Genomic DNA, 18,502 nt, shown 5'->3' on the forward strand with positions numbered 1-18,502 from the left:
AGTTTGCTGTACTTTTATACTAAGACTTTTCACTGTGGATAGAAATAATTCCGTTTAATAAAATTAGAAAAAGTACTTTGTTCCGGTCTGAAAATTTAACTCTTTCCACTTCATGTAAAAAATGAAATTCCTCTGGAAAAGGTCCCAAATTGCAGGAAAATGCACAATGCAGACATTCCATTTAGATCCTCAAGCTGTTTTAGAAGAGAACAGGTTTCAGCAAAGTTAGCCAGCTAAGCAGTTTCCTAGGCATAACATGGCCAAGTTCTTTCACAGTGAAACTGGCTTTTAACACACTAGAACATCCCTTATGCTTTCAGTCTAAAAAGTAAACCTGGAAAGCGGTATGAGGGGCCTCAGAAAGCCAGAGGTATGACCGGGTTCATATATACCCCTATTATGTATGCATCAGAAGGAAATGAAAGCCTTCTGCCACAGAAATTCCTGGGCTCCTATGCTTACTGCAAAACTCCTCACAGTAACCCAGACAGGGAACCAACCAAGAGGCCAGTCAGCTGATAAAAGAAACCCGCTGCCCTGAAGCATGAAGGATTATTCAGCAATAAAGAAGCAGACCTCCTCTTATTTGAAACAGTGTGGTGAAAATTGAAGGCCATGGTAGCCAGTAAAACAAGCCTGACACGGAGAGATAAAGGCTGTCCAACAACGGGTAAAGAAGTAGAGGCAGGAAGGGTATGTTCTAACATTTTACAGCAAAACGGGCTACAACTATCTGTGTTCCAAAGAGTTCAAAAGCTCCCAACATGTAAAAATAACAAATGTCTAAGAAGATAGAAATTCCAAATATCCTGATTTGATTATTCTACGGCATAGTGTCCATGGCATTATCACATTGTATACAAATGCACACTTGTGTATCCATTCAGAAGAATAAACACATATCCATAATATCTTGGATTTTTCCTCAACCCAACTTTAGAGTTTCCCTAAAAATTCTTAAATATATTTAATATTAAACTGTACATTTTATGGGCTGTAGTTTTGGGAACTGAATTGTTTGTGGGAAGCGCTAAAATAGTTTTTTTCCTTCCCATCAAGATCCAGTTGCTAAGTGATATTTAGTGCACATTAGCCTAAGCCGTCCTCAAGAGAGGAAATTTTAAAGCCTGATCCTTGCAGACCTTCGTTGGTTTCACCATCCTAGCGTCTGGCACTGCCCTGACTTCTTGCATTTCCTTGCTGTGCAAACATGTGGCGAGGGCGGTGTTCTCTGAGTACGCAGTTTCTTCCCAGCCTTAGCAGCTTGTGCTTAGCATCTGCTTCTTTCAGGCACTGGTCCGTTATCAGCATGCTGGTACTGAGCATTCAGAGAACTTTCTTGAGATGGCTTTGTTATTTTATTATATCACTCTCAAGTTATTGCAAAGCCATTGGTTCTATAAGCGTGTTAAGTCATTTCTTTGAAAAGCCATTTTCTTTGAAATAGCTCTAAGAACTCATTATGACATTTTCAGCATGATTTTTTTTTCCCCATGAGACATTGCAAAACCAAACTATGGGAACAAAATCACCATGAGCGTTATAGAACACGAGGGGGTATCACACCTTCAAAAACACTGCAGCTGCGGATGAAGAGGAAAAGTCACACTGAGCTCTGCAGAGGAGAATGACTCAAGCATCCTAGAGTGCAAGACACACTTGTTGGTTTGCACGGAGTCTTGCGCTGAGTCAGGGAGATGGCAAGGAAGAACTGCGGGACTGTTCGTAATCAGCGGACTGAGTCACCAGAGCAGACGTGAATAACTACCCTTGAACTGCAGATAATGCTGTAATTCTTCACTTCTTAAACCCCTCTGTCCTTTTTTGCTCTGGTGATAGACAATCTATAGCTTTACTCAGTACCAAAGGGCCCATGCCCATTTGCCCCATAAGCTGCTTAATCATTGATATTTCATTCAGTTATTTTGATATTTCATAAAAACATTTTTACTGTTTTGCCTATTGACACCTTCATTATTATATTATTATTATCATTACTAGCAATGTAATGATATCAAAAGTAGCAAGAAATGAACTTTTTTCTTTCTGCATAAAGATAATGAACTGTCACACATACCTATTTTCTTTCCAACTTGAACCCTCCTTCCCGACTAAAATTGTGATAGAGTCCTTTACAAAAATAAAAGTGAATGAAAGAAAAGTAATTGGAGAGTGATGCTTTCGTGACCTGTGAGATACGGTGTATGATCAGGAAAAAAAGCAGTAGCTGTCCGTGGAACACAGGGACCACGTGGAAGACTCCGCGGCACAGGAGTGAGCTTCTACATCCTCAGAGAAAATGCTTCCCAGCTCACAGCACTCTGTCCAACTGTCAAGCAAATGGAAAGAAAGGAAAAAAAAATATCATTCAGGGATGCAAGGATTTGTGTCCTATGCACATTTTGTTGGAAGGTACTAGAGAATGTGAGCTTTGAACCAAGATGGGGAAACCTGAGGAAGGAGAAAGTCACTGCCTCTAGAAACAGGCGCCCCATAAAGAATGTGGACATAGGAAGTCTGAGGGAGGACACTGTACTCCAGAGCTACAGAGCAACTCTACCATTTTCGGGCGAGGAGAAAATGAACTCTATGACAAAAGTCTTCAGAATGAAGAATTATTGATGGGTGTGTAGCAGATGTGATGGTTTCCGTGAGCAGTGTCTGTAATGTGGAGAAAATGATGCTGGTAATCTTAAGTGGTTGATGCCCAACTAGCCGCTATAACCGAATCTAGGAAAGGGATTGCAATCACACACCATCCTCTCCAGTGAGTTACGTCCAGGGGAGCATAAACACTGCTTCGTGGGCATAACATGGGTAGGCTTGAATGGGGCAGACATGTAAATACCTAAACGCAATATTCTTACCCAGGAGGGAGAGACAGAGACAGAGAGAGACAGAGAGAGACACAGAGAGAGATAAATTAGAAGTCAAAGTTTTGTTGTTGTTGGATTTATTTCTTTTTTTGTGACGTTCACAGGGTCTTCACAGTAAATGCCGCTCTCCTTTCACACTGTGCTGGATTGCTGCCTACGCTAGGAATTGCATCTCTGGGGAAAGCCTGGGCTTTTGAGAGCTTCTTTAAAAGTCTCAATTTTCTTCTTGCTGAGTGTCAAGTGTAATGGAAAGACTTTTATGCTTTGGATACTATCATGGCAATGTTTCTGTTTATCGGGCTTTCTTGTGTACTGTTATAATTGGAAAAATTCCATGTTGATTTTCTTTCTGTAGTTTTATTTTTTTGTGTGTGCATGTTTCTCTAAAAATCTATTTTTATAAGATTTTCCTTCTCTGCTGGTGTATTTTTAAAGCTTGCTGGTACGTGGTTCTGCATTAATTAAATGTTCCAAGCCACTTGCTAGGTTTGTTTCCAGCCCCCCAAAATCTGGATGGTGACATCTAATCCTCCTACTTCCCAAGATGATGGTATCTGGAGGAGGAGCCTGTGGGATGTGAGTAGATCTGAGGCCACAGTGCTAGTAAACGGGAATCTGCCTTGCTAAAAGAGGCCTTTGAATAAGATGGCGTTAGCTTTTTCTGCCAGGAGAGGTACAGTGGAAAGGGGAAGAGAACCAGGGGCTAGCCTTGGATTTTCAGAGGCTAGTCCTAGATTTGTGGGCCTTGCTGGGGGACTCAGCCTCTAGAGTTCCAAAATCATGAAGAAGAAACTTCTGTTACCAGGTCCCCACCACATACTCTTCTGTATTTTTAGCTATTTCTTCACTATCCCACACTTTGGGGCCTACTCTACACGCAATAGCATGGCCCATAGTGGTCTGGGTCCTGCCTGCATCAGTAACCAACCTCGCAGCCATGCTCGTAGGCCGACCTCTGATCTAGAGAATTGCTCTCTTGACACTGTCTGCCCAGACGGTTCTCGGCTGTGACAACCCGACTCGCAGCAAGTCAGCCCCCACTCCTCATGGTTCCCCAAAGCTGTGGGGTAAACCCCCTCTTGCCTTCTCTTCTGTGCCCCTTGCCCTTGCTGTTAGTTTACAGTTTCAATTCTCTTGTCATATGAGTGAAGTTTCCGTGGTGATCAGTATAGAAGCCTTTCAAAAGCAGTCTGCCATATTGAATTTTAAATTAAAAAAAATCCCGTTTTGTCTATTTTCTTTTTGTTTGATTTAAAAACTATACCACAAAGTTCCTGGTTCATTTTGCATCAGCACCTCCCAACAACACCTGTTATCTCAGTACCCGGCTCGGCCAATGGGAGAGAGTCAATTTGCTTGTGGGTTTCTAGCATTTCCAGATTATCTAACATTCCCTAGGTGGTGGCTCAGCCCTGCCCTTCCATCGGGTTTCTTTCTAACCTTGCCGTTGGCTGGATACCAATCACTACAGACAGACTAGAAAACAGCTCTCTACTCAGTGTTCTGCCTTTCTGTGAAGAGGGGGAAGAGGGCTGGACTAGGGGAGGAATGTCCCCTCAGCTTTCCTGCCTCTACGGTCTTCTCAGTGACACCACAGGGCTGCACTAACCATCCCTGGGAGGAGGGAAAGATGGTGTGACAATGGAGTGTGCTGTAGGTGGTGGGCTAAAGCAGGTTCACCACAGGTAACGTGAGAAGGGACTAACAGTCTCTACACTTGTACAGGATTCACAGATGTAGAAACTAGTAGCCTGGCATCTTAGGGATGCCCAAAGACCTGAAGTATCAAGGAACAGAAGAGTAATAAAATTCAGAGAAAGAAGAGCACAGCAAGGAGATGGAATAATTATGAGACTTAAAGATGGACAAAGATGGGGAGGAGAGAGAGAGAGAGAGAGAGAGAGAGAGAGAGAGAGAGAGAGAGAGAGAGAGAGAGAGTCTGAAAGAGAACTCTGTGGGGAGTTTCCCAATAAGATCACTCTGTAGAAGAGATGAGAAGGAGAGGAGATGAAAGAGGAGGGAGCGAGGAGTGGGAGGGAAGACAAGGGAGGAAGGAGAGGAGGGCACAGAGGTGGATCTGGGGGAGGAGGAAGACCCTCCGGGGAGAATGAACAAGTATCATGAAGCCTCCACCCTTCTCCTTCCCTTGCTTCTGATTTACGATCTAGTCTCTTTCCGTTGGTCAGACTCGAGTGTAAGGGGTATATAGATACCCCCAGAGGTGGCAGGGACAAATGAGAGAGATGCTTAACAAAGTACAGTTGAGCTGAGTGCTAAATGGCTTCTCTAACGTCCAAGAGAATGGCATTTAAGACGTTAAGCTGCTCTCGGTGCAGCTGTAATGAGTGTTCCCTATTCCCAGCCTGTCTCCTTGATTTGAGAAAATAACTCATTAGTAGAAGAAAGTCTCTTGTTTCATCAAGACACAAGAGCTTTAAATATATTCACTAGGCTTTAGGATATATTTATTTAGACAATAATGTTTCAGAACTGTTAACAGTGACCAGGTGTAAATGATTAAGCTCTGTCTTAGAGTTACGGTTGTACAGTTTTATTTTGTTTGTTTTGTCTCCAAGGAGAAAGGAGTGGATCTTGAAGGCTTTTCTAACTATCTCTGTACTTAAAAGGGAATTCTTCTTTTACATGCTGGGAATTATGCAATGTCTATTTCTGTAAAACAATAAACTAATATCCCTTGAAGTAGTAATAAATACTTTACTAACTTGTCATATTCTTAGAGAAGAGGAAACGTTGGATATAATTTTAGACATAGAAAAGCCCACTCATCCCATTTGGCAGGCGCTTGCTGCTCATGGTTCCCACGTCTCTTGATTCAATTACTTGTGCTTTGAAAATGATAAGAAAACTTTGCGTCTGAACTGGACACACACAAGTTTCCCCTCTGTCATGGCGCCCTAAAGGACACAGCACAGCATCTACTTACACACCACACATACAGCACTAAGGATAACAAGCAACCTTCAGTGATTTTGACCATGGGGGCATTGCGCAGGATACATGAAAAGACTATCCTAGCTTATGTCAGATTTGAGGAGCCATAAATTTGGGCATCTGTAGGGACCCCAACCTCAATTTTTCATATATAATGAGAGATGACTTCACTGCCTGTCAATGGGATTATGCTGTTCCTTTAAATGGAAACTATAATCATATAATCATATTTAAATGCATTTTAAGACTAATATTCTTTGTCATGATGTTTTATTCCACACGTTTGAGGTATAAAACACATTACTTACACACATGTGTAAGGATACACCGATACAGTCACTACAGTAAGGAAAAAGAGCACATCCATCTTCTTACATGTTACATTTTTTAAGACCGTAAAAGTGACTAAAATCTATCCCTTAGTAAATTCCCAGATACAATGCAAATAACAAATGTTATTGCACATAGTCCTCACAAATCACAGTAGTAACCCATTGGTCCCACAATTTTCTCTTTTCTTCAATGATACAAATTTTTAGGGAACTGTAGAGCCCTTGGTTCATCCTTCACCAATACTATGGCAACAGGGAAGAAAGTATCTGAAAAGACTTTGTTGTCCTTGTTGTTACTTTGTGCTGTTTTAGATTCCACAGTAAACAGGGCTTACGGAAAGTGACACAGTATCTTCTTGTCCTGACAGTCCTATGTGATTTCAGGCTGTGCTTGGTGTGTCCGTGGGTACTGTGAGCGTTAGCATCCCTACCGAGTTATGATTTCAACACTACTCTGTGGTTCTAAGGAATTACATATAAAAATAAAGTCAGTGTATGAAAGAGACTTCTGAACTGTGTTGATTGCAATACTACTCATAAGAGCCAAAAAACAAAACAACTTCAGTGTTCCATCTCAGTGAATAAATGAGGAATCCTTTACATGTTAGCTCCGTTATCATCAGTGTTTCATAAACTCTGATGGTATATCAGGAATCATGACGGACTTATCATTTCCTTCTTACGCCGCTTGTTAGAGCTGCTCTTCCCTTAAGTTGGGCTTTGCTTTGCTCTGCCGACTCGTGTAACTCATTCTGTGATGTGTCTGCGAGTCTCTTATTATATGAAATTAATGTTATGAAAGTGTAATAATTCACAGCTCCTTAATAAGTTTTAATAAAGGTGTGACATTTTCTACAGAGAAAGTGTTTCTTCTGATGGGGGAAATGTCAACTGCCTTTTGCGAAGTTCTCAGATATTTTAAAGGTTGGTGTTGGGAATAATCCAAGATAAACTGTTGGGAAATAGAAGATACCCTATGTTAGCTATGCTCAAGTGTAGGTTGTGTCCTGTCAACTCCTTTAAACCGAGATGGAATTAAATTTCCTGGCAACCTAGGGAATAGCTAAGTTCTCGTCACATTGCTTATCTGCAGCATGTACAGAGAGGGCGTATGTTCTTCTGTGTTCAGTGACAGACAGTGGATCCAGACAGGCATGTGGCTCCAGTTCAGCTCAGAGAAGTGTCTCCAAAAACGTGCTGTACAATTTAATTCATAGACATTCCCAAAGTGCCACATTCATCTCCAGGTCATTTTTGTATTATCTCACTGTATTGGATGTGTATTGATGTATCACAATTATCACCAAATTTAGGGTCTTCAAACATTCATTTTTATCATTTTACAGTCGGTGTCAATCAGGATCCAGACCTTTCTTAGCTGTACTTCACTGTCAGAGACCAGCTTTGCCAAAAATACCACTTAGCAGGGTAGGGGCATGGAGATCAGAAAAAATAGTAAAGAGGACGAAGATGAGAGTAAAGTAACCCCAAGCATAGGATGTGAGTTCCAGTGAATACTGAAATCACCCCTTTGTTTTCCATTCACTTTTATACCTCAGTACTCAGACAGGTAGATCCACTCCGTCCTGAAAGACAGTCAGGATATGCAAGCGTACTTCTGTTCCTTCTTTGAAACTGGAGGTGTGAGGCAGGGAATGATTGCCTTCAGGATATTTGGTCTAGGGTAGGGCCATTGCCTAAACAACAGAATGCTGATGACTTAATGTCAAAAGAACCAAAAAAACACATCCTGAGTCAGAATGTATAGCCCTGGTTGCTGTCAACAACCATGAACAAGCTAAAACTCTCTGACCTTCAAACAAGGTGGAAACAGGCTCACAGTTTTGGGCCTCCACACATCACACTTTAAAATTCTTCTGAAAACTGAAACCCATGGCCTTGTAGGCAAAGTCAAGAGAAAATATTTTTCAGATTCACCTTGGCTGGAAAAACAATTGCAGTGAACTAGTGTTGATTAATGTTTATCACCATGACAAATACCAAATAGAAATGATTTAAGTCAAGAAGATTTCTTTTGCTCCTGAATTTTTGATATTTCAGTCCATTGCTGTGGGCCTGTGCAAAGAAAGAGTACCCTGGGGGGAAGCACTGGACCAGAAGGGCAATGGACCAGAGTTGCTCATTTTCTCTTTGTTGCAAACAGTAAACAATGGTCAAGGTGCTGTCGGAAGATAACATGGCCAGCCCTGAAGAAGCAGATTGATCAGAGACAAAATTCTAGTCCTAAAAGTAAAATCTTAGGAAAGTGTTTTGAACATGTTGTCTTGAATTTTCAGGAAAATTCACCTTGAATGTGATTCTCACACTATATACTAATACTCCTAATAGTCCTGAAAAGACAATATCATTTCTAATGATTACTTATATTATAAAAACTGCTTTCAGTTACACAAAAATGAAAATATCTCTGTTTAATGACCTAGTAGTAGTCATGTTAAATGTTTTAGTTCGTGTACTTAATATGGAGCTAGATCGACTTTGTTATAAAATCTCTTCCTCTCCTTGTCTCCCTTTTGGATATAGACTAAGATGCTTAGTAAAGCAGCTGGAGAAAGGTGACGTCAACGTTGTCGACCTAAAGAAGAATATCGAATATGCGGCATCCGTGCTGGAAGCAGTTTATATCGACGAGACGAGGTGAGTCTTAGCCCCTCGGATTCATCTTCATTGCTCCTCTCCCGTCTTCTTCTCCGTTTTTGACCCTCCTATATTACAAACAAAATTTAGTGATTTTTTTTGTATGAAACAAAAGTCAAAAATATTATTAAAATTTAGAATTTATTTTCATATAGCTAGTTAACTGGAATATTATTCTTTTTTAAAAAAAATTATACTTTAGTCCAAACACTTGAATATAATAAAATAGTCAAACAGTAAATTTATTAAACAAAATAATTAAATTTCTTGCTCCTTTAGTCCTTAGACTTTTAAATACCAAGAGAGACTAGTTTTTACTAATATAAGAGTTTCTCCTATTATCTCATATTTCAATATTATGAAAAAAGGGGTGTGAGACCCGTTAGATGGATTCATTAGAGCTGAATGGCGGGCTTACAGGGTTTATTTTGTCAAGCATCCCTTGCTCTAAGCCTAGCTTCGCAGCTGGCAGTTGAAGGAGGTTTGGAGAGGGAGATTTATTTGAAGAGAGTTGTCAACACAGCACCGTGGCTCTCAGCCCAATCCCTTCTCCCTCACAGGTGTTTGTAAACTCAAGGGACTTGAGCGGTTCCTCCAGTTTCTCAGGGCTCTCAGAAAACACTGAGGCAGGTTCCTGACTTTCCCACCGGGAAATAAAAGTGTTGCAGGGAAAAGAGATGAGCCTCTGAGCTCAGGGCTGAGAGACTGTGCAGAGACTGAGCTGTGCACATCCAGACTTCGGGTCAGACAAAAGGAACAAGGAGGAGGTTTCCTGGTGTACCAAATAGCACTGACGGTGGATGGAGCAAAAAAGGATGCCAAGGTGACTTCTCATGTGGAAGTCAGGGCCTGAACCCCATCAGTGCAAACAATTTCTGAGAAAATAAGGTTCGAGGTATACTCTTGAATTTTCTCTGAAGGACCCATAAGAAGTCCATGATAGGATAAAAGCTCCAGACTATAGGAATTTATTATGTGGATTGGAGTAACACCAACAATCCATTAAGATCCTGGCCCTATAACTCTTCACCTATCCAACCTCATCATTAAACTACCAGTACCAGGGGAGTGTGCAGAAGACACGAGTGTGTGCCTTGGGGCCTGCCCCCTCTGTTCATGTTCACCTAAGTCAGCCCTGATTTGGGCGACAGTGAGAACTATTAACTGTGGGATGAGTTTTTGCCTCTGTGTATGGACTTCACCCACACTGTTATCTGACCGGCAATACGTTCATATTGTTATCCACAGCTGGGATTTGGCCTAGGTGCTTTTAGATTCTTGGTCTCCTATTGAAAGAACTGAAATGAAGGTTGGCGCTTGCCTCTCACAGTGTGACTCAGAAGCCAAGCGCGCGAGGAAATGACTCATCAGTCTTGCCTCCACCTTCAGTTCCATGTTCTCAGTTCCTCCTGAATGCCATGTATTTTCCAGTCATCTACTAATGTATTTTATTTTGTATTTTTTCTCTCCTTTCCTGGATAATAGGTTAAAACAAACATAGTATTTTATCTTACTTGTTTCACAAATCAAGAATTTTTGGGGGGTCTGGAATCCTATTTTGAACTTTTATATATTCCACAATTAAAAGGACTTAATTCTGAGAGAAAGATTCACAACCAGGTTGGATGGCACAGGTAATAGTTCAATGGTCATAAAATGCAGTTCCTTGGGTTTGGAATTATTACGAGGTGAAAATCACAGGTTCTTTTTAACTTTATGATCCTTTTGTTTGCTTGGTGATCTTCCCAAATGATGTGGGTGGTCACTCCAAGGGGACAGGAGTGTGTGTGTGTGTGTGTGTGTGTGTGTGTGTGTACGTGCACGCACTAAATGCCAAAGGGGCTGCTAGCGTTTCTTCGGACTTTCTCTTTGAGGTGTATTTACTTATTGTTCACAAATTGGTTGAGCTTAGCCAGTCTAAGGGTTCTGCAATCCTCTTTTTGACAAGACATTGTACATTACATTTCTTTATAAAATGTAAGAACTTTAAAATGCCAACAATTCTTTAGAGGTTTCCAACATCTTGCAGCATAGCGCTAATTTTTATTTGCCTAGATGTTCAAACTTTCATTTGATTGATGATGTGCTATATTTACTCATTCGTAGGTAATCTTCTTCGCAGGGCAATTATGACTTCATGTTTTATTTTGCTAGCTTAGGTACCCATGATCCCTAAGTCATTTAACTATGTTACATTTGTAATGTTTTTACATGTGAAAATTACTCTCTAGTAGGGGAAAATGCTCAGGACAATAATTTAACTTCTGTTATCTTATTGGCTCCCCCTAGTAAAAAAAATAGCACTTCCTAATGTCACACCAATTAGTTAATTTGAAAGAGCATGTCATGTAGCTCAGCCTGGCTATAAATTCACCATATGGCTGAAAAGGAACTTGAGCTTCTCATCCTCCTGCCCCACGCTCCTGAGTGCTGAGGTAACAGGTTTGCATGCCCGTGTCTAGTTCAAGTAGTGCCAGGTGTTGAACCAAGGCTTCGTGCGTGCTAGGCAAGTGCTTCACTAACTGAGCTATAGCCCAGAGCCCTTATCCTTTGTTTAAATCCTTCCACAGCTTTATGTTAGTCAGAATAATATAATTCCTCAAATTTACACCACCTCCTAAAGGCTGCTAGCTCCCCACTCTCTTACACAATGCTCAGAGTGATTACTTTCTGCATTTTACTAATGGGAGCACTAAAGCTGATTTAAACATCACAGAAGCCCCGTGAGATAGAAATTCTGTTATTACCATTTTGAAAATAAGGACAATGAATCACAGAAACCTCCCAGGGCTTACCCAAGAGAGTACACTGAAGAGCGAGCTAACAGCTGTAGCATTCTTGACAATAGAGTTGGGCCTATTAACCACAGTTCACACACTCATATCTTTATTTACAGTGGACGGATGGGTATTTCCAAGGGCTGCAGGTGAGTGCAGACACATGCACCTACCTACACTCATGTACTCATACGTACACCACAAACATGTGTGTAGTATGCACATGCACGCACACACACATACATACATATGTATGTATGTATTTTCAGAACTTTTATGGGTACTTTGATCACAGATTCTAAGATTCCATGTTATGTGGGTGATAGCATTGCCTCTCGTCTTTTCCTAGCTGTGCCTTTTTGTCAACACACTGTTGCCTTGTACTTGGCTCCAATGGGACACTATGCCCTGGAGAACATCAAATGTGTCCATTGGTATTTTGTCTTCCCTGGAAAGCCTATGCTTATGCACTTGCCATCGTGCCAGCTGTTAGACCTAAGACCACCCCTCAAGGATCTTTGAATTCAGTGCCAGAAATATGTACTTGAGGCATTTTGAGCAAAACCATACAACACGGATTGATTTCCTATATATTTTGTAAGGCATGAACCGTGGCGCTGAGGATCTTTCTGAAATGTGTTTGCAGTTATCAACATATTATTTGCTGTAGGAATTCTAGTAAAACAGACTGAACAAAATAAGTAAGAGTCGGGCAGTATTTAGTTGCACGTTAATTTATATTTTAAGATCTCCTGGTTTATGAAAGTTTGAATTTGGAAATGCTTTCTAGAAAGAAATTGGTTCTGTGAATGATTCATAGAGATGCTGAAAATTGGCTAGTCTGGGGGAAAGGTTATCACAGGGCAAAATAGGAACTGTCAGTTAACAGTGCACACAATCACATGTGCACACACACACACACACACGCACACTTCTTCCTACTAAAGATGACTGACTACAGAGTTTCAGTTAAAACAAATCAAGACAAAAATCTCTCTGTAAAAACGATTTGGGTTAGAAAATAAAATTTCTGATAGAAATAGAAATATGACTTTTATGGAGATTATTGTACAATCCCACAGTGGGTATGATCATTTGTTAGGTTTTGTAAAAGACATTTTCATATGTAAAGGCCAAAACTTATGAGTCTTTCAGATGTGTCTCTGGAGGCTATTATTTTTCAATGTTGCACACTTGTAATCCATGTGATCTAGAAAGAATCCCCGTGTCCTTATTTGGATTGTAACACAGCCAAGCGAAGTAGCATCCTTGAGCATGAATAATAGGGTGTGCAGCTGCCTTGTGAGTCCTGCTTTCAAAGATGGATGTTGTGCTTGCTAGCATCCCCAAAACATAAGTTGCTCTTTCATTTTAGTTAATATGAACCAATCTTTATGATTATCCTGAGTAGATTCTCCACTCAAAACTGAAATAATGACTTAATCTAGAGTGCTTAGCTGCTTCATTTATGAAATACAGAGGGGGGTTGACAGGATTAAATGTGACATAATGTCAGCCAGAGTAAAAGTTAGATTGTAGCCATTGTTTTTATTATATGTGTAAAATACAATATACTTTGTATACTTGGTACATAATGTATTAAGATATGGGATTTAAACTTCCTAAAGAAAATATCAAATAATTCCCTGAAAACAGTTTGGAGTCTTGGAGAAAATGAAGACAGCCGGGGAATAACAGAGATGTACAAAGTGATGGAAGGGGACATGAAGGCAGTTATCCACCTGTTGGCACATCCTCACTTGGCAAGAAAGTCTAACTAAGCCTATGGGTTCTTATTTTGGGATAAGTCATACCAGACCGAGACTGCACTAATGCCAGGCAATACTCCAAAAAGTTGCACTGGCAGACACCGAGTGATAGTCAAAGCACCGGGGAGGGTAAGAGCCTTGAAAACACTGAGTGCAGAATTTACCCATGAACTTCCTCTGACCTATTAGATAGTGGCTGAAGACGGTAAAGCATTATCATGCATACTGGTCATCAGAATTGGGAGTGTCACTGATGGTGATTATAATGATTATAGTGGAGACAGAACGGGGAAGACAGAGGTGATCTCCGAGGCTGAGTCGCTCCCCAAAGGAAGTTTGAGTGTTACAGAGACTGAAAAACTAGAAACAACCGTGTAAGTATAGGGAGTAAGAATGTGTAGTAAGAATTTAGAGTCTGACTTCAAGCCATTCATGACCAGACTGTCACTTTTTCTAATGAGCCTGCTCTCTGGCACAGCTCTCTGACCACGCTTCAAGATAGACCTTCTAAGAAGAGACTGTGAGGATAGAAGACATTCAGAAGGTGCTCAATAAATGGACATGAAATGTGACATAGAATGCTAATTAGAGAAGTGAACTGGGGAGCTCTAACCCAGAGATTCTGATTGTCTTAGTCATTAATAGTTGGAATTCATTTACTATTTGGATGTCTTCCCCATCTTAAAGACTTTGATAATGTCCACTGAGTATCTACTTATTCCATCAATATGTATTCTCACTTTGCTCTGTAGCTGGCGTTGACTTCCACCTGTTTATTCCTAGAGAGGCCACTATTTTTCCTCTCAGGCCCAACTAAATATAGGCAGGCTTCTAAGCATGAGCTGAACCCTGCCTCCAGTTCTTCACGAAGCTCAGATTAGCAGGACGTGCTGGAAGATCTTCCTAGCAGGTGCTTTCAGAACTCAGAGCTCAAGGCCTTTCACAGAGGGCCTGGGGTAGCTTCATCCTCTCAGTTTGTGTGTCTGCCCGACAGGAACCAGTTCACCATGCCATAGGGCAACTTGTCAACATCTTTTCCTACCTGGAATTCAAAATCTCAAGCCCAAGGTCACCATAAGGGGGCCCAAGAAGATTGACGTTGAGTTGGACTTTAAAATTTCAAGGATTAACATCTTGGCCAGAATAATACAATCAAAATCCATGTATACAAAAATAATAGGGTAAAAAATCAGCATTGCTATATCAGCATTTACAAAGACAGCCTTGTCCAAGACTATTCTAAGAAGCTGTCTTGCCCTGTCCCATTGTTCAGTCTTCTGTATGGCAGAGTAGAATCTTTTCTTCAATGCAACTAAAAGCCCTCTTCAAGAGATTTTTCAATAAAACAAAGGAACAGTCTCACAAAAGTTAAAATTAAGCCTCTGTAAAAGATACAATTTGTTTAAAAACCTTTTTTAAATGTCAGGTTATTTCCCTTCCAATCCCTGAGGTTTTTTAAACTCTTGGTTCCAGTATTAGTGATCGCAGCCAAGGGTGAGGATGGACACTTGAGGGAAGTAAAGTGAGGATGGACACTTGAGGGAAGGAGTGGAAAGGTGGGTGAAGATTTTTAAAGAGCTAAGAAAATCAGAGAGAAAAACCTACAGAAAGAAGACTAGGAGTGGGACACAGACACAGGCCACACAGCAGACAAATGGGGACTGGAGGGGTAGCATGGCCTGGGGTCCTGCGCTGGGAAATCCAATGTCTCCAGGAGAACCTGAATGAGTTTGGAAATTTATAATGCCTCTGAAGCACAGTTTCAACAAAGTGAATAAGTAGCCAGCTACCTTATGACACCCGTGCAGAGTTCACAGGGAGAGGCTTTTGAAGAAATGACTAAGTTTGTGTTTCCAGAGTTTACTAGTGTGGATAAAGCAGTAGAAAGAGAACAAACTGTTAATAGCACCACATCCTTGTAGTTAGCTGGAGCTAACTGCATAGCCAGGAGTCCTTCGGTGAATGCCCGTGAGCCGTGCTGTTGAACTGGAAAGCCCAGTTACAACTGGACTCAACTGCTCACCTAGGGTGGGTATGGGTTTACAGTAATCATGGTCCAATTGTGGATGGTGAATCACACAGTCATCGGACCGTGGTGATGGGAAGAGAAAATTCTCTGTGATCATCACTTTGATGTTGACTCTTTGTGTTCCTGGCACATTTGGAGCAGAGAAAGGGAAGGAAAGTGGAGAATTGAGGTATGAACGTCTTTGAGAATGTGTCAGCCAAGCCCACTTAAACAAAACGGTTGATTTACTAGTTCCCATTACCCAAAGCACTGAATGCCAGGGCCGCCTATAAAACTGGTTGACTCAGGGTACAGATGATGTCAGCAGATCAGCCTCTCTGTTCTGCTTGTTCTGATGCCGTGAATTGTGGCAAGACATTACCAGTATTTCCAAGTTCCTAACTCTTTTCAAACTGCCAAACCTAGAAGGAAGAAAAAGATTTTCTTTGCCACAGAATCTCACAAGCACATTCTTATGCATGGTTGCTTTGAGTGGGGCAACAAGTTTATCGTCAAATAGCCAAGTGTCTAGGGGAACTGGAGGCATAGGCTCATGTGTCATAGGTCCCAGGAGAAGGTATGAGGTCGATGCTATTTAAGTCACTTGTCAAGATATTAAAAATGGAGAGGGCGTATTCTTAAAATCCACTAACTACATCTTGTTAGCTGTGCAATAAGCACAAAAATGCTTCTGTTCATTCTACCAGCAGAGAGGACCTGGATGAGGTGGAGGTAGGGTCTTGAGAAAAGCCCTTGGCTGGAAGTTCAGCTGTTATCCTATTTTCCTGATTTCTCTCCTCCTAGTGATTAGGGAAAGGTTTTTTTTTTCCCCCTTCATCCTCAACCATTGCTTTTCTCACACAGAACATGAGTTCTCAGTTCCTTTCTGTTGTGGAATTCTGTGACCATTCGTCCCCACCTGTCCTTACAGAGACCTGCTCCTGACTAGCCAACCCCAACCCTGGACAGCAGGAGGGCAAGAAATCAGTTGTTTGCTTAGGGAGGAAGAACTTGGAAAGGCAACTTTTGCTTTGGTTAGTTTCACTAGTAGGGAACCCTGAGAAAATGTGTTCAGGTGACCTGTGTCTGCCGGAGAGCAGGAAAGCATCAAAAGCAAGTGACAAGGTGTTCATGACTCTGTTTTGCAGTGAAAGCTAGAAGAGGGGTGGCCATGTGGAGCGCTGTGTTTGTAGGCTGGACTCACCTCGCACATAAGTGTGAAAACCATGCAGGGAAAAGTCACACCAATTTTGTTTGATTTTTATATTTACTCACCATCTGTGTGGTTTGTTACTTTCTATAAATCCTTAGAAACAGTTCCACTAATGTGAAGGGGAAAAAAAAACAAAAATCCCCACAAAACAACAACAACAAACCACTGGTTGTTCTTAGAAATGACTGACAAAATCTCCACATATTAAATAAGATTTCACAATTATGACTTTTTTTTTTTTGATTTTCGAGACAGGGTTTTTCTGTAGTTTTTGGTGCCTGTCCTGGAACTAGCTCTTGTAGACCAGGCTGGCTTCGAACTCACAGAGATCCTCCTGCTTCTGCCTCCCGAGTGCTGGGATTAAAGGCATGTGTCACCACCGCCCAGCTCACAATTATGACATTTAAAATAAATTTTTAGACTTGAAAAATATGTTTCTTTAAACCTATACTTTTCTAATGACACACATGATGATCATTTGACAATTATATCTCAGACAACTGATCATGCAGTTTGCAGATATTGCTGCATGTTATGGTATGAAATTCTCAGTCATGTGAGCTACCTTATTAGCTTTTAGGAGAAGTTAATAAATTTGAAATATAAAGCAATCAACTTAATTCTATTCATATTTAAATAGTCTATACTCCAAAGTTTGTTCCTAAATTATATCCTATATCCTTTTCCAGGGACCAATCAGCCCAAAGGTTAGAGAGGCTGAATCCTCATTGACTGAAACCAATGGCCTGTTTCCAGTTCCCAGTTCTCAGTTTCCTAGCTGTTGTCTTTAGATATCAATATGTGACATCCTTCTGCCTAAAGGGAATTATATAAAGATTGATAGGATGGCTGGCAAAAGTATGAGGAGTATGATTCTTTTTAGTGTTTTTTTTAAGAGAGAGAGAGAGAGAGAGAGAGAGAGAGAGAGAGAGAGAGAGAGAGTGTAAATTAGAGGCCAGGTTGAGTATCTTCCTCAATCACTCTCTCACTGATTTGACTAGATTGTATGACTGGAAAGCTCCAGAGACCCTCCTGTCTTTTTATTCCCAGGGCTGGAATTACAGGCGCACACTACCCTGCCTGGCTTTTATGTGGGACTGGAACTCAGACCCTCATCCTTGTCTGACAAGCCCTGTGTAGTGACGCTTCTCTAGCATGAACATTCACAGAAGAGCTTTCTTGTCACAAGAATAAAGCTACCCTTAACATAAGAATTGGTTCTAAAACAGATGAAGGGAATCTGAGTCTTCGCTGATACTGCGAACTTTCTCACTTTCAAATGCTGTTTTTAATGTATTGAATAGAAGTGCATGGCTTCCCTGTCTCCTCTTCCTTCCCTGGCCCTGCTGATGTGCTTTTCCACTCTCAAGTTGATTGCCTCTTTTTATTATTTTTATTGGGTTTCGTGTATGAGTGTTTTGTCAGCATGCACACCCTGTATAACTTGCATGTGTGGTGCCCATGGCAGCCAAAAGAAGGCATCGGAGTCTCGGAGCTGGAGCTACAGATGGCTGTGAACTGCCCGGTGGTGCTGGGAATCAACGCCAGATCTTCTGGAAGAGCAGTCAGTGTTCTCAACAGTTCAGTCATAACCCCAGCCCTGTCCCGCTGATTTTAACAATCCCTTGCCTACCTCTAGTTTTAATGTTAGTGAAAATGATATGTTTTCTTTGTATTTAAGCTCCTGTACCTCAAGTTTGGTGTCATTTGTCATTGATAGCATCCTTCTGGACACATAAGGCAGCTCCATTCTGAACTTTTATGCTCCTAATCTGTCATCCCACCAGGATCTCACCACATCCTTACCAGGATTCTAAGCAATAACATCTGCTCTCTAAGTTAGATCCTTATATTTGGCAAACTGTGAATCCTGTAAGCGACAATGACCACTAGCCTGGCACGATTAAGACTCACACA

At 41.1% G+C, this 18,502-nt stretch overlaps 1 protein-coding gene across 7 annotated transcripts in view; it reads left to right on the plus strand.

Moving 5' to 3' along the window:
- Pde1a (phosphodiesterase 1A) overlaps nt 1–18,502 on the plus strand; it is a 234,381-nt gene that overhangs the window by 149,610 nt on the left and 66,269 nt on the right. For all 7 annotated transcript variants that reach the window (XM_057754705.1, XM_057754704.1, XM_057754706.1 and 4 more), the window contains one exon: nt 8,705–8,818. In XM_057754705.1, the coding sequence (XP_057610688.1) occupies nt 8,705–8,818 (114 nt within the window). The remainder of the gene's footprint in view (nt 1–8,704; nt 8,819–18,502) is intronic.

Source organism: Chionomys nivalis, chromosome 22 (genome assembly GCF_950005125.1).
Source record: "Chionomys nivalis chromosome 22, mChiNiv1.1, whole genome shotgun sequence".
Classification (NCBI taxonomy): domain Eukaryota; kingdom Metazoa; phylum Chordata; class Mammalia; order Rodentia; family Cricetidae; genus Chionomys; species Chionomys nivalis.